The sequence below is a fragment of the Helianthus annuus genome, chromosome 3 (assembly GCF_002127325.2).
Source record: "Helianthus annuus cultivar XRQ/B chromosome 3, HanXRQr2.0-SUNRISE, whole genome shotgun sequence".
NCBI lineage: Eukaryota > Viridiplantae > Streptophyta > Magnoliopsida > Asterales > Asteraceae > Helianthus > Helianthus annuus.
The window spans coordinates 76951645-76974706 of NC_035435.2; the positions used below are offsets into that span (position 1 = coordinate 76951645).

Here is a 23062-nt window from a genome sequence, read left to right on the forward strand (position 1 = left end):
CCATGCTAACCCGAGAGTCCGTCGTCGTCGAGCCACCGAAAGCAAAAGGAAGGAACAGCAACGACACTGCAACGACAGGGAAAACCAACGAAAAACCGACCCCAGAGGGCGAATGGAGATCGAAACAGAACTGAAATAGGGATAGAGGAGACCTCAAGGTGCGAAACCGAGATATCCTCACTCACTATTCCGGTTAGTTCTCCCTCGTCGAGCACTTCCGGTAGCCGATGGGATTCTAGAGAGAGAGGAAGAGGGAGAGGCTTTGTAGAAGGTTTATAACGTGTCGTTCGCGCAAAAGCACGTTCGAGACGCCTAACTAGTCCTATGACAAGTATTATATGCCCTAACATGCTTAAATATGTTGTATAATCAGTTTAAGTGACAAAAATTAAGTTACATATGCTTAAAATCCAATTATGCATGAAAAGGACATTTTGGTCATTTTCCTAAGGCATATAAACTACCTATCATACAACTAATTAAACTAAGTGACCATAAGGTATAACCTCGGAAGGTTATTCCCTATACAACTATGGTCACAAAATATGCTTGGTCGGATCCTAACGATCGACCAAACGGGTCGGATTCGAAAGTCTAAGCGGTTGTCAAGACCGCTTGACTTACGACCCTAAACAAGCACTAGACTAAAAGTGACGAGTTAAACATGTTAAAACATGTTTAACTAAGTTAGAAAACATATTTGATATCAAAACAAACTGTTTTGATACCCGAAAATAGCTTCGTTGCAAAATACGCATAAATACGTATTTTGACCGAAACTTTGACTCGTCACTACACCTAATCAACGTGGTAATCAGTAGGTGTAGTCACAAGGGACTATAACCATCGTGATTACGCTCACGTTGCAAAGTTCAAACGAACTTTGTGTTGACCATAAAATGGTCAAAGCAGAAAGTCAAACATTGTTTGACTTTCATGCTTGAAATGCATAAAAAGCATGAAAGAAACTTACAAAGGGTCCAAGCTAGGAAGATTTGAACTCAAAATACTCAGGTATGAAGCTTCAAAAGTGAGAGCTTCAACTTAGAGCAGAATTGAGATCAAATGTGAGGAGGAGTGAAGGTTGAACTTGGTGGGTATTTATAGGAATTCCTGAGTTTACAAGATGATTACATGTGTTTTTGCAAGAATCTAGGCATGATATTAGCCATACACATGTTACCCACTGATTTAGAATACTAGGGGAGTCCAAAACCAGCTCAAGGTATTGAGAAAAATGCATAAAAGACCCTGAAATTTGAGTTGGTTGCTGAAAACAGGTCTGATGAAAAAGTGTACCACAGGCGACACGCAGAAGAAACCACAGATTCTTCCGCGACACTCCTGGCTGAACCTGTTGAAACTTGTTCAATTTTGGTGCACTTGATTTAAGGCATTTTCGACGCGTTTAAGCCCCGTTAAGCCATTTTCAAGGCTCAACAATGATGCCAAAGTGTAGGGAATGTGAAATATGCTTGAAAACAACTCGGATGTCTATTCAGTTGGTCGTACAATCACGTTATTCGGTTAATTACGACGAAACACGAACAGACGCGAAAACGATCCAAATTGCGCGACGAATGGAATTTTAGCTTTCCAAACACTAAAATAAAATGTTTTAATGATTACAAAAATTTTCGGATGTCCGGATATGTTCAGAAGGTAAGATATGTGCGTAAATGCAAACTTATGCACATTTTGACGCTTTTAGTCCCTATTGATCAAATAAGTTTATTTTTGCACACCAAACCCCTCAAATCCTATTTCTAAGCTATGTAAAGGATATTTATGGTATGTTTAACTTATGATCATGTTACGGAATGTTCGTTACTATACGAATCGGCAGACTTTCGGAGTTTGTCGAAAATAGTCCCTGCGATCGAATAAACTTGTTTTCGACACACCACACCCTCTAAAACTTATTTCTAAGTTATGTAGAGGTTATTTAAGGTATGTTAAGCCTATGCCACTATTTCAGAGTGTTTGTCGCATTAAACTGATTACGTTTACGCATCAGTTCGCGTATAACTTTCCAGAAAGCGATTTAAAGCTCGAAATGAACAAGAATTGATATGTGTGACAACTGTGTTCTGTAGTACTGGTGCGATGTAAAACAATGTTGATTATTAATAAAACAATGTGCTTTGGTGTTATTATATGTGTTTTTGTGTTATTATGTGAGTATTTGTGTTTCGTGATTTTGCAATTCGATTCTATTCCAATTTCAAGCTCTAAATCACTTTTTGGAAGGTTATATGCGCACGAATGCGTAAATATAACCAGTTTAACGCAACAAACACTCCGGAATAGTGAAATAGGCTTAACATACCTTAAATAACCTCCACATAACTAAGAAATAAGTTTTGGATGGTTTGGTGTGTTGAAATCAAGTTTGTTCGATCGCAGGGACTATTTGTGTCAAACTACGAAACTATACCGATTCGTATAGTAACGAACACTCCGGAACTTGATCATAAGTTAAACATACCCTAAATAACCTTTACATAGCTTAGAAATAGGCTTTGAGGGGTTCGGTAGGCTAAAACAAAATTTATTGATCAATAGGGACTAAAAGCGTCAAAAAGTGCATAAGTTTGCATTTTCGCGCATATCTTACGTTCTGAATACATCCGGACATCCAAAAATTTATGTAAGCATTAAAATATTTTATTTTAATGTTTGGCATAATAAAAATCCATTCGTCGCGCAATTTGGATCGTTTATGCGTTCGTTACGACTCACGTCGTAATTAACCGAACAACGCAATCGTACGACCAAACGAACCAACATCCGAGATATTTTTGCGCAAGTTTTGAGTTCCCTATACTTTAACTTCATTTTGGAGCCTTGAAATGGGGTTAACGGGGCTTAAACGTGTCGAAAATGGACTTAAAAGCATGCAGGGGCTAAAACTGTCATTTCTGAAAGTTTGTGCTGATCAGACAAGCCCAGGCGGTCCGCCTGAGTTTGTGTGTATCCTGACTCGGGCCGCATGGCCTCCCCAGATATGCAATTTTGTTGCAAACAGCTGTTTACAGCTGTTAATCAGTTCAAAACCACTTGCAAATGGTTTTTGAACAATCTATGGGCTGTTTTGGGACTCCCATGGTTTTATAAATCAATGTGCTAAAGGTGTACGGCTGAGATTTGATCACACTTTGCGAGGAACAATCTTAACGGTTCACCAAATCCTATAAATACCCCCCACCCTCCACTCATTTCCCTCACATTTGAATCTGATTCTACACTCTCTAAGTGGAAGTTTGTGCTTCCTACCTGAGAGTGAATCGGGTTCGAATCTTGCGGGGACCTTCTGTAAGTATTCTTTCGCGTTTTTCTTTCGTTTTAGCATTAAAGTCAAACTGTGTTTGACTTTCTGCTTTGACCAGTTTATGGTCAACGCGAAGTTCGTTTGAACTTCATAACGTGAGCTTAATCACGATGGTTATAGTCCCTAGTGACTATACCTACTGATTACCACGTTATCTAGGCTCAGTGGCGAGTCGTAGTTTCGGCCAAAATGCGTTTTCTCGCGTATTTTGTAACCAAACTACTCTAGGATGTTAAAACCGTTTGTTTTGATATCAAAACCCGTTTTCTAACTTAACTAAACATGTTTCGACATGTTTAGCTCGTCGCTTTTTTGTTTAGTGCTTATGTAGAGTCGTAAGTCAAGTGGAATAAACACCCGCTTAGACTTTCGAACACGACCCGTTTGGTCGGTCATTAGGATCCGACCAAACACGCTTAGTGACCATAGTAGCGTAGGGAATAACCTTCCGGGGTTATACCTTATGGTCACTTAGGTTTGATTAGTCGCATGATAAGTAGTTTATGTGCCTTTAGTAAATTACCAAAATACCCTTTTCATACACAATTGGTAATTTAGCATATGTAACCTAAACTTTTGACACGTAACTAATTATGTAACATAATTAAACATGTATGGGCATATAATACTTGTCATAGGACTAGTTAGACGTCTCGAACGCGCTTTTGTGTGCACGACGCGTTAAAGTAGCGTAAGCTACCTTAATGGGTCGCGATGGGTCGAAAGCACTTAGGTTAGGTTCCGATTTAGGATGTAGGCTTTGTTAAACCATATCACATGAGTTCCAACACTCGTTTGGTTTACAAAACCTCATTATGTCCGATCTCCCGATTTAGGCGTCTATGGTTTGACTAGTGGTTCGATTATTAGGAGCTACTTGATTTCTCTGGTTTGCTCGAGTTTGTTGAAGTTCTATTTGACCAAGGATACTTTGCACTACACGTGAGTACATAGTTCCCCTATTTTACTGTTTTTAAATGTTTTGGGGTGATTCATATGTACGAAATGTTTTCAAGGTTTAAACGATGGTTTCAAAAACAATTAAAACGATTTTTACAAAACTAAGAACGATTTCGATAAAGTGAACGAACTTGTTGGTTGTAGTTACATAACGAATGACATTCATTAATTTTGGACGAACCGACCAGTATTAGGTTATGGTACCATAGGATCTGACAAATCCCGTTACTTTACTACACCCATGGTTATGTGTGGGGGTTGTGGGTAGCGACTGAATCTGATATTTGTTAACTTACCCTTTGGTGGTTTGTTAATACGAGAACGAGTTGAACGATGGACGAGTCACGAAGGTTTGAATGTTGTTAGCGAGACGACCATAAATAGTTTTTCACAATTAAAACGATGATGATTTAAACGATTCTAAACGAGTTAACGATTTTCAAACGATTTTAAACAATTTGGGTGAACGATTGGTTTTGATTAGTGTTTAGATAACGGGACGGGTGTAATGTGATGAAAGCATGGTGGATACGCCGCTGGTACTTCCTATATATAAGTGTTTTCATCATATTACATATCGTGGCGTTATTTAGTTCACTTGGGTAAACGATTTTGAAACGATATCATACAACGATGTTTTACTAAGAGATATAAACTAGACGAGTTTTTAACAAGTTTTTACAAGATGTTTTACAAGTTGGTTTTCTAAAAACAAATGTTTTTGGGTTAAGAAGCATGGCTACGAGATTTTATAAATCATAATCAACTTGATTTGAGTTGGTTAACTATGTTGCAATACATTTTTCAAAACAAGGTTTGTATTTTGATTCTTGTAGTCTAATAAAATACCGCAACATATAAACGAGCCATGATTCCGATACTCTTATAAAACCTAAGTACTCGCCAGCATTTATTTGCTGACTAAGTTTTTACATATGTTTCAGGTGTCGATGCTTGATTGATTTCTAGGATGCATGCGTCACATAGGATCTGGACAAGGCCTTAGTGACATACTAACTATGATAGACGATATAAAACTTGTTTGTTCTAGGTGTTAAGACAATGTAATGTTTAATATTATCAATAAAACGAAACTATTTTTGAATCCATAGTTGTGAAACAATTATTCTGTTGCAACACTCTCCGACGTTTCCGCCACGGTTGTTGTCCTACGTGGTCGGGGTGTGACAGAAGAGTTGGTATCAGAGCCAATGGTTATAGGGAATTAGGTTATTAGTAATACTTTGACCTAGACTATAACTTTTAGGCCCCCAACTCAAGTTTTCTTGCGTTTAGATTTTAAAACAATACCGTCACCTATCCTTAGGTGATAACCACAATGAGAACGCTAAATTCGAATCCGTTTTGAAAACTAATCATCCGTTCTAGGATGATTTATTACTAGGTTTTGAACCCTTTGTTATAAGGTTTTGAACCCTTTAAGTTTTCGAAATCTCGTCAGAGTTTGGGTCTAAATAGTGTGAACACGTGCAAACTGGAAGAGTGGGTGCCTGTACTCTGAGTTTTCTGTCTAAGGCTAGAGTGTTCATACAAATCCGCAGTATCGGACCAGTCACTCTTACCTGGGAACTCTTGGGGTGAGTGTCCACTTATAGGCGAGCATGTCTTCGGCGATACATTATTTTTGATCTATTTACTTTGATTAGTCACTCTGTGTCGTTTGTTTGTTCGAGGTAACGAACAAATGATCGTCTTTCTGCTATTTTGAAGGTATTTTCAATACCTCGTTTTCTTTTCAACCTCACTCGTTTCTCTTATGTCCTTATTAGACAATGCCTCCTCGTCGTGAAGCACAATCTTTCACTATTGAAGAAATCGCAGCCCTGGTCTCTCAGCAAGTGGCTGCTGTACTTCCAGGCGTTGTGACCCAAGTCCACGAGGTATACAACAACAACAATGCGCCGTGCAACTTCAAGAGCTTCAATTCTGCTAAGCCTCTAAAGTTTTCTGGGTCGCAAGGAGCAACTGCGCTCCTACAGTGGTTTGAGAGTATCGAGAGCACATTCAGACATGTTCAGTGTCCGAATGCGCGGAAGGTTGAATTTGCTTCTAGTGTGTTTGAGAAGCGAGCGCTTACCTGGTGGAATGGTATTATGCGCGATAGGGGTGCCGAAGTGGCATTGGCACAAACGTGGGATGAGCTTCGGGCTCTCATGATGAAAGAGTTTTGTCCCCGTCACGAGATTCGGGCTTTGGAACGAGAGTTTGACGATTTAAAACAAGATGGGGCTGAACACCGTGCGTACACGGATCGTTTTAAGGAACTCAGTCTGTTGTGTCCCACCATGGTTACCCCTCTAGAGAAGGCAATCGAGAGATATATCGATGGTTTGCCCGATTCCATTCAGGATATTGCGATCGGTGTTAATCCTACTACCCTTCGTCAAGCAATCGAGTTGTCTGCTACCCTGACTGAATCTCAAGTCAGGAAGGGTAAACTCACCCGCAAGGGTGATAAAAAGAAGGCGACTGATTCTGGAAAAGACAAGAAAAAGGGTAAGGGTAAGGATAAGGAAGATGAGACGACAAAGAAGTCGAGGAAGCAGAAGGATGCTCAGAATTTCGCTGTTACGACACAGACTAATCAGAACCCCCCGGCTCAGCCTCCTGCGAAGAAGGCGTATGCAGGTACCGCACCTCATTGTGCACGCTGCAACGGTCACCACGTTGTACAGCAAGCTTGCAAGCAATGCACAACGTGTGGTAAGCTTGGGCATTTGGCCAATATTTGTCGTCTGGGACAAAATCAGGCTGCTCAGGTTCAAACTCCGGTTCAGGGGAATGCTGCAAGATTCCCACCGGGTTCGTGTTTCAATTGCGGAGAGTTTAGTCACTACCGCAACAACTGTCCAAGACTGGTGAATGCAAACGCGAATGCTAATGCAAACCCGAATGCGAATGTCAACGTCAATGTGAATCCAGCACGTGGACGAGTGTATAACATCAATGAGGCAATCAACGATGCAGCAGTGAACGATTAGTATTTTGTATTTCCTCTGGTTGCTATCTTTTAACATTTAAAGACAACGCGGTTGTTATATAAATAAAAATTTGTGGTTTTTATTTTTGTGAACCAATGCAATTGTATGAATGTTTGATGCAACCTTATGATGTCAATACAAAAACAAACCACTCGTGTGATTTTGTCATTTTTTTTATGATCACTTGTGATCTCCCCTAGAACCTTAAACGCCCGTTTCTTTTGAGAAACAAGAGCCCAAAGCTATCTACGAAAAAGATATGTTGCTTTCCTACCACATGTCACCGAGGAGAAAGTCAAGAGCAAGAGTATTCAGGATATTCCGACTGTTCGGGATTATCCAGAGGTGTTTCCTGATGAACTGCCTGGTTTGCCTCCAGTTCATCAAGTCCTGTTTCATATTGACCTTGTACCCAATGCCAACCCGTCTACGAAAGCACCTTATCATCTTGCACCGTCGGAGATGCAAGAGTTATCGAAACAGCTTCAAGAGTTATCTGATAAAGGATTCATCCGTCCGAGCTTTTCGCCTTGGGGAGCTCCTGTCCTCTTCGTGAAAAAGAAAGATGGACCTTTTCGAATGTGTATCGATTATCGTGAGCTGAATAAGCTCACCATCAAGAATCGTTATCCCCTACCTCGAATAGATGATCTCTTCGATCAGCTGCAAGGTGCTTCATGCTTTTCCAAAATCGATCTGCGTTCTGGGTATCATCAACTTCGTATTCTCGAAAAAGATATTCCCAAAACTGCTTTCCGCTCAAGATATGGGCACTATGAGTTCACTGTCATGCCCTTTAGTTGACAAATGCTCCAGCCATCTTTATGGACTTAATGAATAGGGTCTATAAACCTTATTTAGACAAGTTCATCATTGTGTTCATCGACGATATTTTTGTCTATTCGAAGTCTCGAGCCGAGCACGAGCAACACCTTCGCTTAACATTGGAACTCCTAAAGAAGGAACAACTTTTCGCTAAATTCTCCAAGTGTGAATTATGGCTTAAAGAAGTTTAATTCTTGGGTCATATAGTCAATGAGCAGGGTATTCATGTGGATCCATCCAAGATTTGTTGCTATTAAAGACTAGAATACACCAACAACACCTACAAAGATTCGATCTTTTCTTGGTCTTGCTGGTTATTATCGTCAATTCAATTTCAACTTCTCAAATCGCGGTTCCACTCACTGCTTTGACTCAAAAGAATAAGCCTTTTGAGTGGAGACCCAAACAAGAAGAAGCGTTCCAAACGCTTTTTGATCTTCAAACTCGTGTTCTTCTAGCTCAGCAATTTTGTGTTTCACAAAATTTAATGGGTACGGAATTACCACATCAGCTTGAGCTCGAAACGAAGGACGATGAGTTGCTCTATTTCAAGGATCGTTGTGGATTCCAAAACAAGACGACCTTCGCACCTTGGTAATGGACGAATCTCGCAAGTCTCGATATTCTATCCATCCTGGTGCTGATAATCTTGCAAAGATTTATGTTGATGAGGTTATATCACGACATGATGTTCCTTTGGATATTCACCCGACTTTTCACGTGTCCAATTTGCGAAAGTGTTTAGCTGACGCTGATCTTCACATTCCTCTCAACGATATTCGAATCAATGAAACAATGCACTATTGTCGAGAAACCCGTGGAGATCATGGACCGTACTTTCAAACAGATGAAGAACAAACGGATTCGATTGGTAAAAATTCGCTGGGAATCCAAACGTGGCCCAGAGTTTACTTGGGAACGTGAGGACCAGATGAAGGCGAAATATCCGCATTTGTTTTCACAAGCTTCCTCTAGTTAAAATTTCGGGACGAAATTTCCTGAAGTAGGGGAGACTGTGACAACTGTGTTCTGTAGTCGTGGTGCGATGTAAAACAATGTTGATTATTAATAAAACAATGTGCTTTGGTGTTATTATATGTGTTTTTGTGTTATTATGTGAGTATTTGTGTTTCGTGATTTTGCAATTCGATTCGATTCCAATTTCAAGCTCTAAATCACTTTCTGGAAGGTTATATGCGCACGAATGCGTAAATATAACCAGTTTAACGCAACAAACACTCCGGAATAGTGAAATAGGCTTAACATACCTTAAATAACCTCCACATAACTTAGAAATAAGTTTTGGATGGTTTGGTGTGTTGAAATCAAGTTTGTTCGATCGTAGGGACTATTTGTGTCAAACTGCGAAACTATACCGATTCGTATAGTAACGAACACTCTGGAACTTGATCATAAGTTAAACATACCCTAAATAACCTTTACATAGCTTAGAAATAGGCTTTGAGGGGTTCGGTATGCTAAAACAAACTTTATTGATCAATAGGGACTAAAAGCGTCAAAAAGTGCATAAGTTTGCATTTTCGCGCATATCTTACCTTCTGAATACATCCGGACATCCAAAAATTTATGTCAGCATTAAAATATTTTATTTTAATGTTTGGCATAATAAAAATTCATTCGTCGCGCAATTTGGATCGTTTTTGCATTCGTTACGACTCCCGTCGTAATTAACCGAACAACGCAATCGTACGACCAAACGAATCGACATCCGAGATATTTTTGAGCATGTTTTGAGTTCCCTATACTTTAACTTCATTTTGGAGCCTTGAAATGGGGTTAACGGGGCTTAAACGTGTCGAAAATGGACTTAAAAGCATGCAGGGGCTAAAACTGTCATTTCTGAAAGTTTGTGCTGATCAGACAAGCCCAGGCGGTCCGCCTGAGTTTGTGTGTATCCTGATGCGGGCCGCATGGCCTCCCCAGATATGCAATTTTGTTGCAAACAGCTGTTTACAGCTGTTAATCACTTCAAAACCACTTACAAATGGTTTTTGAACAATCTATGGGTTGTTTTGGGACTCCCATGGTTTTATAAATCAATGTGCTAAAGGTGTACGGCTGAGATTTGATCACGCTTTGCAAGGAACGATCTTAACGGTTCACCAAATCCTATAAATACCCCCCACCCTCCACTCATTTCCCTCACATTTGAATCTGATTCTACACTCTCTAAGTGGAAGTTTGTGCTTCCTACCTGAGAGTGAATCGGGTTCGAATCTTGCGGAGACCTTCTGTAAGTATTCTTTCGCGTTTTTCTTTCGTTTTAGCGTTAAAGTCAAACTGTGTTTGACTTTCTGCTTTGACCAGTTTATGGTCAACGCGAAGTTCGTTTGAACTTCAGAACGTGAGCGTAATCACGATGGTTATAGTCCCTAGTGACTGTACCTACTGATTACCACGTTATCTAGGCTCAGTGGCGAGTCGTAGTTTCGGCCAAAATGCGTTTTCTCGCGTATTTTGTAACCAAACTACTCTAGGATGTCAAAACCGTTTGTTTTGATATCAAAACCCGTTTTCTAACTTAACTAAACATGTTTCGACATGTTTAGCTCGTCGCTTTTTAGTTTAGTGCTTATGTAGAGTCGTAAGTCAAGCGGACTAAACACCCGCTTAGACTTTCGAACACGACCCGTTTGGTCGGTCATTAGGATCCAACCAAACACGCTTAGTGACCATAGTAGCGTAGGGAATAACCTTCCGGGGTTATATCTTATGGTCACTTAGGTTTGATTAGTCGCATGATAAGTAGTTTATGTGCCTTTAGTAAATTACCAAAATACCCTTTTCATACACAATTGGTAATTTAGCATATATAACCTAAACTTTTGACACGTAACTAATTATGTAACATAATTAAACATGTATGGGCATATAATACTTGTCATAGGACTAGTTAGACGTCTCGAACGCGCTTTTGCGTGCACGACGCGTTAAAGTAGCGTAAGCTACCTTAATGGGTCGCGATGGGTCGAAAGCACTTAGGTTAGGTTCCGATTTAGGATGTAGGCTTTGTTAAACCATATCACATGAGTTCCAACACTCGTTTGGTTTACAAAACCTCATTCTGTCCGATCTCCCGATTTAGGCGTCTATGGTTTAACTAGTGGTTCGATTATTAGGAGCTACTTGATTTCTCTGGTTTGCTCGAGTTTGTTGAAGTTCTATTTGACCAAGGATACTTTGCACTACACGTGAGTACATAGTTCCCCTATTTTACTGTTTTTAAATGTTTTGGGGTGATTCATATGTACGAAATGTTTTCAAGGTTTAAACGATGGTTTCAAAAACAATTAAAACGATTTTTACAAAACTAAGAACGATTTCGATAAAGTGAACGAACTTGTTGGTTGTAGTTACATAACGAATGACATTCATTAATTTTGGCCGAACCGACCAGTATTAGGTTATGGTACCATAGGATCTGACAAATCCCGTTACTTTACTACACCCATGGTTATGTGTGGGGGTTGTGGGTAGCGACTGAATCTGATATTTGTTAACTTACCCTTTGGTGGTTTGTTAATACGAGAACGAGTTGAACGATGGACGAGTCACGAAGGTTTGAATGTTGTTAGCGAGACGACCATAAATAGTTTTTCACAATTAAAACGAGGATGATTTAAACGATTCTAAACGAGTTAACGATTTTCAAACGATTTTAAACAATTTGGGTGAACGATTGGTTTTGATTAGTGTTTAGATAACGGGACGAGTGTAATGTGAGGAAAGCATGGTGGATACGCCGCTGGTACTTCCTATATATAAGTGTTTTCATTATATTACATATCGTGGCGTTATTTAGTTCACTTGGGTAAACGATTTTGAAACGATATCATACAACGATGTTTTACTAAGAGATATAAACTAGACGAGTTTTTAACAAGTTTTTACAAGATGTTTTACAAGTTGGTTTTCTAAAAAACAAATGTTTTTGGGTTAAGAAGCATGGCTACGAGATTTTATAAATCATAATCAACTTGATTTGAGTTGGTTAACTATGTTGCAATACATTTTTCAAAACAAGGTTTGTATTTTGATTCTTGTAGTCTAATAAAATACCGCAACATATAAACGAGCCATGATTCCGATACTCTTATAAAACCTATGTACTCGCCAGCTTTTCTTTGCTGACTAAGTTTTTACATATGTTTCAGGTGTCGATGCTTGATTGATTTCTAGGATGCATGCGTCACATAGGATCTGGACAAGGCCTTAGTGACATAATAACTATGATAGACGATATAAAACTTGTTTGTTCTAGGTGTTAAGACAATGTAATGTTTAATATTATCAATAAAACGAAACTATTTTGTGAAACAATTATTCTGTTGCAACACTCCCCGACGTTTCCGCCACGGTTGTTGTCCTACGTGGTCGGGGTGTGACAATATGTGCAAAAGATACATGTATTTATACAAATCCCAAGTATGAAACACAAGATTTCATTGGTTTTGTATTTGTATGATGGTCGAAGAGGCACAGATGTTACATATACATACATGATGAAACAAGTTAAAATATATTATTTTAACAAATATTCCAATAATTAATAAATATAATTTTGAGTTAAAATATTATTATAATTACATTCTTGGAATAACATTAATGACATCCAGAAATGTAACTCAAAGATACTAATTAAGATTAAATGTCAAGGCACGACCCACCCGTCTAATAAACCGTAGCACGTGTGTAGGTAGTCGTGCGACCTAGAAGAAGAAGCTTTGAGTTATTTGATCGAAGACCGCAAGACAGTGAGTTCACGTCCCCCTTTTCTTTTAACTGTTTTCAGTTTTATAACTTCGGAGGTGAAATACATGTTACAAATGATTACGATTACAAATGGTATGCTAAGGGATGAAGTGTTAGATCATGTAAATGGGTAGGCGTTAACTTGGGACCATTAATCCTTTTATAAGGATCGAGGGGCATGAGTGATAGATCTATTTGGGTGTTGTGAGCCCCACCAATTGGTCCGCGAATTGGCCGCATGTGGTGACTATGTCGTCCCAGCCGGGAGGCCCGGTATGAAATACGCAAAGGATTGAGCCTTCTTACACCGTTACACACATATTAATGACCTTGTAAATCATTAATTGATCTGTTCATATTCGCTTTCATACCGGTTTACAAATACATACTTACAAATGTTTACAAGGATTATTTGTGCACACATACAAAACACATGAACTCGCTTAACTTTTGTTGATGTTTTCAAACTACATGTATTTCAGGGAACTGATTATGGATCTGGCGGGCGTTCAAGATTTCAAGTTGTGTCTTCAATAAACAATGTCATCCAGTGTTAGGGGGTTTGAATCGTGTATTATATCTTTGATAGGATACATGGTTCAAAGCCTCGTTTTTATTAGTGTCTTTTGTGAAGTCCAGTATGGAATTTAAAACTTTGGTTGTTATGTATTTTAAAACTTGAAGTCTTGGTTTGTTGTTAAACAATGGTGGTTGTAATACTTTGAAACTCTTAAATGGATGAACATCGAGGTTCTATCATATAGTTGTTTGTTATGGTTGAATGCAATGATATTAAGCAAGACACACGTATCACGCTTCCTCAGAAGTTAGGGTGTGACAGAAATCGACGATCGGGGTTTTGTGTTGTCCAGGATGTTCTCAGTTGGGTTGGGGCTCCACATGTGCATACCGCAATTGTCGATCTTCACTTGCAAATGAATGGGGGTTGAAGAAGACGCTACTGGATTAGGGTTTGCATTTGGGGAATATGATGATATGTGTCGCTGCTTGTATAAGGTTAAACAATGTATTTTCTTTTATTATTTTAATTAATAATTTGTTATAATAAAACTTCTAATGGCCATTTTGCCATTCATTAAATAGATGAAAAAGACAAAAAACCAGGATGTTAATTAAAAAATTTGAGTTGATTTTACTTTTTGATGAAAATGACAACAAAATTGAAACCACAGGGACCCAAATTCAAAATATTTGAGTTTTAGACTAAAGTGACAAAAATGACCAAACCTCAAGGACCATTTTGACAATTTACTCTTTTTTTATGTATGTTTTGATGTTTAAAACTAGTGCGCGGTATGTCCTACTAAGTTAAGCACATCTGTGTAGTTGTGTAGTGGAGTAAAATGCAAATATAAGAAAAAGTTAAATGCGATTTTAGTCCCTGTGGTTTTGGCCATTTTAGTCCAAAGGCTTTATTTTTCGCCTGTGGGTCCAAAAAGGTTTCATCGTTGCCATTTTATTCCACTGGGTTAACTTCATCCATTTTTCTGTTAACGAGAAGGAAAATTCGGTCATTTTATATGTAATTATGTGAACTAGAAGGGCAATTCGGTCATATAAAATGACCGAATTGCCTTTCTCGTTAACGGAAATAATGGATAAAGTTAACCAGGTGGATTAAAATGGCAACGGTGAAACCTTTTTAAACCCACATACGAAAAATAAGACCTTTAGACTAACCTGATAAAATGGTCCAAAATCACAGGACTAAAATGGCATTCATATATGATAATAATGAAACTTAATGAACAGTAGTAATATATATAATAATTTAAAATTAGAATTAAGAGATGAGTTAATGGTATCGGGTGTAAGTACCGATCTCAAATTTACTAAACCGGTTTATTTTCGGTACCGGTTCTGCACACGTATTCACCGGTTTTTACCCCCAAATACCGGTGCCGTACCAGTACCGACCGGTACCGAACCGTACCATAATGAACAGTAGTGATTTATTATTAAACTAAAATTAGAATTAGAATTATTTAAAATTAGAATTAAGAGATGAGCAAATGGTATCGGGTGTAGGTACCAGTCTCAAATTTACCAAACCAGTGTATTTTCGGTACCGGTTCTGCACAGGTATTCACCGGTTTTTACCCTTAAATACCGGTGCCGTACCAGTACTGACCGGTACCGAACCGTACCATACTAGGTATATTCGGTACCGGTACCCACTTTTGGGGATTTTGGTAACGGTATTTTCGGTACCGGTTGGTACCGAGCTCATCAAATCCTGTAGCAACGCAGCAACGCAAGTAATTGCACCGTTTAGATTACTTTTCATACACACAGTAAGTAAATTGTATTTCGTTTGAATGAGGTTTTTATATACACAATAACTTATTTTGCTTACTTTTTTGTTTTTTTTCTGTAATGAATGAATTGTAGCATGTAAAATTAACTTGAATAATTAGAATATTGATGAGCAAATTGTATCAAATCCTGTAAACGAACTGGTATCGTATCGGTACCAAATTTAATATACTAAATCATTTTCGGTACCAATTTGGTACCCACCTTTTGGCGTTTTCAGAATCGTTACTTTAGGTTCGACACCGGTCTAGCACCATACCTGTATTTATTGATTTTTACCTTCAAATACCATACCGTATTGTACCGAGAATTTTCGGTGCCGGTACCTAATTTCGATGATTTTCCAGATCGGTACTTTCGCTTCCGTTACCGGTACCGAGCTCATCCATATTTTAACGTGTTAGCACCATAATAACTGAACTGAAAACAACCGAATTTCCAACGTGTAGGACGTGTGGGTCCTATTATTATATAGTAGGTTATTTAAAATCGTTTTTTTATGACGGAGTGATTATCCTTACCACGTAATTTTATTTATGTTTTAATATTCGGTATCTGTTTGCCGTTGCTGACACGTCTTTTGTAGTCATTGGGTCCCGCCGCAACGCACGAGAGGAAAATAACTAGTTTAACTCAATAAGAAAACTCGGGGGCTTTATTGTAGTTGTTACAAAGGTGATGTAGCAAATAAAAATACATCTCCAACGGTCACAAAACCCCATCACCGTTTCACGTATTTCTTCTTCTTCTTAACGTTTCAGGCGTCTCTTTCAAATCACTCGGATATCATATCTTTTCCTTTCTCTCTCTCTCTCTATACAATCAATGGATGTTGCTGTGATCGACTGGAAAGACTCAAAGTTCGAAAAAGACATACTGTACGAAGACTTTAACGCTCCTCAATGGATTGATTTCTCCAACGACGACCCTGTTGTTGTTGACGATGAAGCCTGGTTCTGTAGACCTGGTAAGTGTGTTTTTCTTCACGTGAATTGTTTCTTGTTTTCGCTTCTCAACTTTCTCATCTCATTTTGTTTTCTTTTGGATTTACAGAGTGTAATCATCCCAAAACGGTGGAAGATTTCTTTAGTCCTAGATCCTCCAAGGTTTTGATTCATCTGCCTGATTTTGTGAATTGATTTGATTGAAAATGTTTATGAAACCCTAGATTAGTTGTTTCATTAATTAAATAGTAAGAATTTTAATTAGTATCCTAACAGATCTCCGATTTTGTGTTAATTATTTTATGCTTCCAGCTTCAAAGATCTGCAAGTGTTTCTGAGATCTTGGGTGATCGAAACAGAAGGTATGAACTGTATTATCTATCTGATAGGGGCGTTCATAAACATGGGCGTAGCTTTTAAGGGGCGGGAGGGGGCGGCCGACCCCCGAACTTTTCGCTAGTATGTACTTTTCGTATATAAAATTTTGGGTATATACGTTTTCGACCCTCCAGTTTTATAGAAATTTTTAGATCCGGTCGCCTCTGGTCGGAAATCTCAAGCTTCGACACTGTCATAGACTGTTTAATTCAAGCTAAATCGGCCCGGTTAGTAGTGAACCAGTTTGGTTTACGGTTTAGAAAACTAGGTTTGGTTTTTGGTTTGAAACCTGCAGTCAATAGTGACAGTTATTTTTTTTTTCTTGGTAGGCCTTAGTGCTCAAAAAGTAAAAGGTTTGATCTTTCTTTTATATAAAACAACCTATTATTTTACCCAACTTTCGAAACTGAACCATGTTAGTCGGTCTGGTTCGGTTTTGGTTTCCTAATAACCGTATTTACCAGTTTGGCCCAGAAATTCCATTAAAACAACCACTAATTTCTGTTGGGATCTATGATCTTTAAACACTAAATCAATGTTTATTTCCATTCCCCAGAGATGTAGCTCTGAAGAAAAGAGGTTACCCACCAAAGAAAGATTCAAAATGTTCAGCACAGGTTCATGACAGTGAGAATCAGGACCCAAATTTCACCACCCCTCCAACTCACAAATCCAAATCATTAAAAGAAATGATCAAATCAAGCTCAGAAAAGAACCCTGTATCATCACCAACTGAAGGAACCGCGAGGCCGAGGCTGTTGAAAAGCACATTGTCAGCACACAATCTGTTTGCAGGAAGAGATATATTAAACCAGGTAACTGAGTTTTGTAACGAATTAAAACGACTGGCAACTCGGACAAAGGAGGACAAACAGGAAGTGGGAACCTTGATGGAGAGTAAGAGTGAGAGGAAGCCATTGTTGGAGGTAAAGAAAGACAAGTTTGAAGAAATTCAGAAGCAAGGAAATGTTAAGGAGAAGCTTACAGGGAAACAGTAAGTTCTAAGTCCGCAAAAATAAATATTTCTTTTTGTGATTGGTCATATAGGGGGAGGGGGTGTTCTGGATTTGCATTATATAAAGTCAAAATGGTGTTTTTTGATATACACATAATTAATCAGGTATGGATTTGCATCTATGAATTTCCTAAATAATCAGACTTTTCCAAAAAGATATCTTGATTTTTACAAATTTTGCTTATTCACTAAGACGATATGGTGTGGAGGGGCATGAAATGGTGGCATTATTCAACATGTGGATGTCACGTCAACACGCGTCAGAAAAGTGGCGTGGTGCAAAAAAGGGAGGAGTGGGATCGGCGTGGAAGAGTGGCGCAGTTTTTTTTATTATTTCATATTTAAATGTCGTATAAAATCTATAATTTTTTTTTTTTAAATAGCATTAATAATAATAAAATCTATAAAAGGTAGGTTCACAAGAAGTTGGCCGTACGCCAACATGTTTGGATGGGGATAACGGGGTTGGTTCGGTTGAGGCGAAGTAGTGTTCGGTACTTCGTCCACACCATATGGGTTGTTCAGATCGAAGTTGCGACTGTGTGGATGCATTAACTTTTATAAAAAGTAGAGAGATTTTATAAAGTTTAGAGTTGGTTAGAAGAGAACACGGTGAAAAATGGTGGAAAAAGTTGAGTTTTTTATATAGGTGAGTTAATTTTTTTAATTGAAAATCTTTTTTTTAAATGTGTCGTTGGGGTCCAACGGCTATAACCCACACCAATAGCCCAACGCCACGTCGACACCACAATTGCCTCCACGCCGGTGGAAAATGCCCCGCCCCAACGGCAACGCTGTCTTCCACGCCGTTCCCGGGGTGTGGTGTGTCCGACGTGGAAAGGCATAACGCCACAAAACCATGCCCACACCGTGTGGTCACATGTACTTTAAACCAGTAAAGCCGATAACCTTTTGGTGAATTGGCAGCCCCATGACCTTCAAAAGTGGACGTCATGGATTCGAGTCTCCCCTGGAGAAAAATTGCTCTGGGTTGAGCCATGGGTTTTTTACCATAGTGGCCTTCGGGCGGTGGGTTTCCTCCGGAATGGTGGTGGGCCGGTTCACCAGCACCGTTTGCGGGCATGGGTGGATTTATTTGCCATTGGGTTTACCCGGGTGATTGGGCTTTTGTTGGTCGTTCAAAAAAAAAACAAACAAACTTTAAACTAGTAAAATACACACCCAAACACCCCCATAAGTTCATAAGGCCTAGTTATGAGATTTGGGTGTATGTGATCAAATTTTCTAGTTTGGTTAGTTTATCTATTAGTCCACCATGCCAAACTCTGAGAATCGGGTGATTCAGATGGACATATCCTGTGTGTGTTTATTTGTTTTTTGTTGATTAAATTTATGGATAAAAATATTTGTCTATGCAGAACGAACGCAGAGTTAGAAAACAGCCCGATTTCATTAAATATGAAAAACATAAGGGGCAAAGATGAAGCAAGAGTGTTACAGCAGATTCGGACGAATCCTCCATCGCCTCAATGCTTTTCAGCTAATCGTGGAACTACTACAAAAACAACTCCGTCCAAGGCTTTTCGTCCTAGACCTCAGGTACGTTTAACAAGTGACTGACCTTTTTGTCTAAATTTGAATTATTTAAAAGACTTATATGTGTGAAACTGAAATATCAACACAAGTACGATTTTTTAAATGCTTATTTGTGTGAATTTGATAAATTAAGATGCTGCTTGATAGCATTTATCAAGAATTAAAAGTGCAGCCGTTCAAAAAAAAAAAGAACTAAAAGTGCAGTGATTGATTTTGTGTAATGGTGATGAATACAGGAGAGAGGGATGCTTCAAGAGATAGAAAGCAAAGAAGTGAAAAAGGAAGTCAAAGTCAAAGCCAGTAATACTACAATACAGAATGAAGCAAAAGGGTTGGATGTCTTCTGGTTTTTCAAGCCCTGCACCCTTTCTAGCTAAACATATTTACAAATATAATTGTTTCTTACATTATTTTTTATATCTTTTAAATTCATTGATTCTTTTTTTTTTAAATTTGTTTTCTGTACCTATAAAGACCCCCACAATGGGTCAATAAAAATGTCAATATTACATGGTATTTTCATGTGTATCTTATCCATTGCTTCGTGTGCTTGTATTCCCAAAACTGACATGTGTATGATCTTTGTGTAATTGTGTTACTTGCACATATTAATCCATTGGGGGTGGCTAAACGTACCCCCTATGTGAGAGGGGTACGTCAGCAACACCCCAAATTGTTTAACGAAAAGCTGTGATGTGTTAAGAAACACCCGGTTGGTAATTTCAAAGTGAACATATAGTTTTGTGTACAAATGAGATTTAAATTACCTCTACATCATGATGAGAGCAATTAGGGTTACTACATCATCATACAATATAGTATTAGTGAATGTTCAATATAAAAAATCATGAACGTTTTTGGTTAAAAATTGATTCAATGACAACTAGCCATATTTATTATCTATTATCTATTACTACATATAAAAAGCATATTAGAATGGCAAGGAATGGTAATTTGCCAATGTGTTGAAAACATCTTCAATGCACGATGTACAACACTTAAAGCACCAAGAAACACAAATAATTTACCCTTCAACTGGTTCACACGGGTCACGATCTCAGCCGTCCACTTCAGTTCACACGGATCAACTTTTCAATTCCTTTCTCTCTCACAACTCACACATCTCACAAAACCGTCAGATCTTCTCTCTCTCTCGGCGACTCAAGAAAACCATGCCAGATCTCTCACCAGATCCGTTTCATGACCAGATCTGTGAGGATTCCACCGCCTATTCCCCTCCGTGTTGTTACGCTGCTTCAATCGTGTGACAACTCGAAATCTAGAACCTTTCGTTGTGTCTTGATGTAGCTTGCTTGTACGTTATGTGATTAGTTGAATGACTAAACTTAATGATAACGTGAACCTTTTATGTGATATGTGCTTTGTTATGTGTGCATTGTATATTTATGTGTACATGTTATATGTGAACCGAGAACCCAACACGAAACAACAAGGACCCGACTCGAGACCATGTGGTCTCGAGTGAACCGTAACCATTAGGCCGGTTTGGGCCTTTGGCCGGTTGGGCCATTTGGGCCGTAAACCCTTAACCGAACCCATTAAGGGTGCAACACTTGGAACTAGTATATATACCACACCTTAGTTAAACCTTGCCATTTGTTGAACAAGAACACACACACTCTCCTACTTTCTCTCTCACTTAAACTCTAGAACACAAACACATCTCCAAGCTCTCGGATCCAATCGGTTGGCACAAGAACTCTCGGATTTGGAACTTTGGATCGACACACACACACACTTCACCAACCGGTTAGTATTTATCATGTTTATGGTTGATTTTTGTTGTGTTTTGTGATGTATGAATGAGATGATGTTTATTGTTAGTGTTTACATGATGTTCATGATGAATATAATGATTTTAATGTGCACAAAGTTGATAACCGGTTAACATATATTATATGGTGAGTGGTGATACCATGTGTTTAAATGAAGTTCGAACTACTAGTTATTAATGTTCATGAAATCGGGTTGCACTTGTCATGAAATCGGACTTACATGAAAACCGAGTTGTGTGCTATGCTAAGTGTTTTGATACTTGTTCATAGTTTTGGTTGAATAAGTGTTAAATATGTTATGAACTTGATGAATATGTGTTTGAATATATGAAGAACACTTTGAATGATAGTTAAAGATGTGAAAACCCTCATGATTTTGATCCATTTTTACTAATAGCCTGATTAGGAAAACTTGTTAGTGAAATTCTATTGGTTGTTTCCTGATTTGGGCCTGATTACATTGTACCATTAAGCTGACTATATCTGCATCAACACGTGAACATGAAAACGACAGCTTACGACTCGCAATCACCCGGTTGCGACTCGCAACCACAGCGTGACAACTCGAGACCACGCGGTTGCGACTCGCAACCATAACAGGACAAGCCGAGACCACAGGTTACGAGTCCGTTTGCGACTCGAGACCTTAGCATGATTAACCGAGACCACGGTTGCGACACCGGTTGCGACTCGCAACCATTTATGATCAGCACAAACAGCATGACTCGAGACCATGCTTGCGAGTCCGGTTGCGACTCGAGACCACACTTTTGGGCCTAAGTTAATGGGCCGGACTGATGGGCTTCTGTGTTAACTGCTATTACGTGTTTGGGCTTAAGTAATTGGGCTGAACTTGTGAACTGTATGTGCTACTGTTGATTGAAAATACTGTGAATTGTTAAACGTGTTTGCTATACATACGTGTACATTGCTGGCTTGAATCTGATTATGAGTGGTATCCATGTTAGGATGTAATTGACTACTTGCGACTTGATTGACTTTCTGTGATTAACTGCCGAGCAAACCAAGGTGAGTTCACACCCTCTACAAAGCATGGGATTCCCTGGGTTGGGAACGGGGTTAAGGAACGTGGATTCCTCGTCCTCCTTGGGTAGGACGTCAGTGGTTCAGGAATGTGATTCCTCGTCCGGATGGACGGATAAACGTACTAGACTAAAACTCTATCACGAAGTCCCTCCTTTTTGTATCGACTAATCGCCGGGCCAATGGCGAGCGGGTCATTAGTTAGATAGCGCTATTTAGGTCTGACAAGCCTCACACCGTGCCGCAGAGGACGGGCGTGAACTAATGGATCTGGGGCACGTCAATGATGATAGACATTGATGTTTTCAGGGCACATAAACATGACTACAGTCAGCAGTCGATATGGTAACGAGTCTAGTGTACGCATGGGGTAGCCCCCACGGCCGAAATGCCTGATAACTAACATGGGGTAGCTCCCACGGCCGGAGTGCCGGAGTAACTGGGAATGAACATGACACGTTTTTAAACTATGGGGTAACCCCCACGGCAGGATGCCAGTTAAAGGAAACTGTTTTTGAAACAACTAAAACGAACACCCAACCGTGAACTCACTCAACTAGTTGTTGACTCGTTACTACATGCTTTGCAGGACCATAGGTACTCAGCTGGAGCTTGCATGGAGGAGGGTCGTTGTGGGACACGGATTGCTACGTGCTATGTTAAACTTGAAACTTTTGAACTTATGTTATAACTTTAAACTTATGCTTCCGCTTGCAACTTAACTTGTTTATTTTGAAACACCAATCGTATTGGTTAAACTTTTTTAACTGCTTATATGCTTGTTCAGTATGATTGGTGGCTGGATCCTGGTCAGTCACGCCTCCAAGCGGTAGTACTCCGCAGGTGGGATTTTGGGGGTGTGACAAATCGTGGCTTCTCCTTTATTCCATGTATCATACTTCTCCAATTGAATCGACAAGTACAACTTTTAACTTTTTTCTCAAGAACTCAAAACTACCCATTGTCTTTTATTTAGAAATCGTCAACCTAAAATCAAAGCTTTGATTTGATTTTGTTTTTAGGGCTTTGCTGATGTAAGTAACCATTGAGTCAAGATCAATCGGTGATGAGTGTACCGGTTGATAGAAGGGTCGAAACTG

The 23062-nt window shown here is 39.1% G+C and overlaps 1 protein-coding gene across 1 annotated transcript; it reads left to right on the top strand.

Annotated features, from left to right (window-relative positions):
* Positions 1–15989: 15989 nt before the first annotated feature.
* LOC110928900 lies at positions 15990–19652 on the top strand. The gene is made up of 6 exons (XM_022171952.2): positions 15990–16195; positions 16282–16334; positions 16485–16534; positions 17107–17544; positions 18945–19125; positions 19359–19652. The coding sequence occupies exons 1-6, from the start codon at positions 16054–16056 to the stop codon at positions 19497–19499; spliced, it is 1005 nt and encodes a 334-aa protein (XP_022027644.1). The 5' UTR covers positions 15990–16053; the 3' UTR covers positions 19500–19652.
* Positions 19653–23062: the final 3410 nt, after the last annotated feature.

Coding starts and splice junctions, on each gene's coding strand:
- LOC110928900 (XM_022171952.2), top strand. CDS start 16,054: ATGGATGTTGCTGTGATCGACTGGAAAGACTCAAAGTTCGAAAAAGAC. Junction 17,545..18,944: donor GAGAAGCTTACAGGGAAACA/GTAAGTTCTAAG, acceptor TTGTCTATGCAG/AACGAACGCAGAGTTAGAAA. Junction 19,126..19,358: donor CTTTTCGTCCTAGACCTCAG/GTACGTTTAACA, acceptor TGATGAATACAG/GAGAGAGGGATGCTTCAAGA.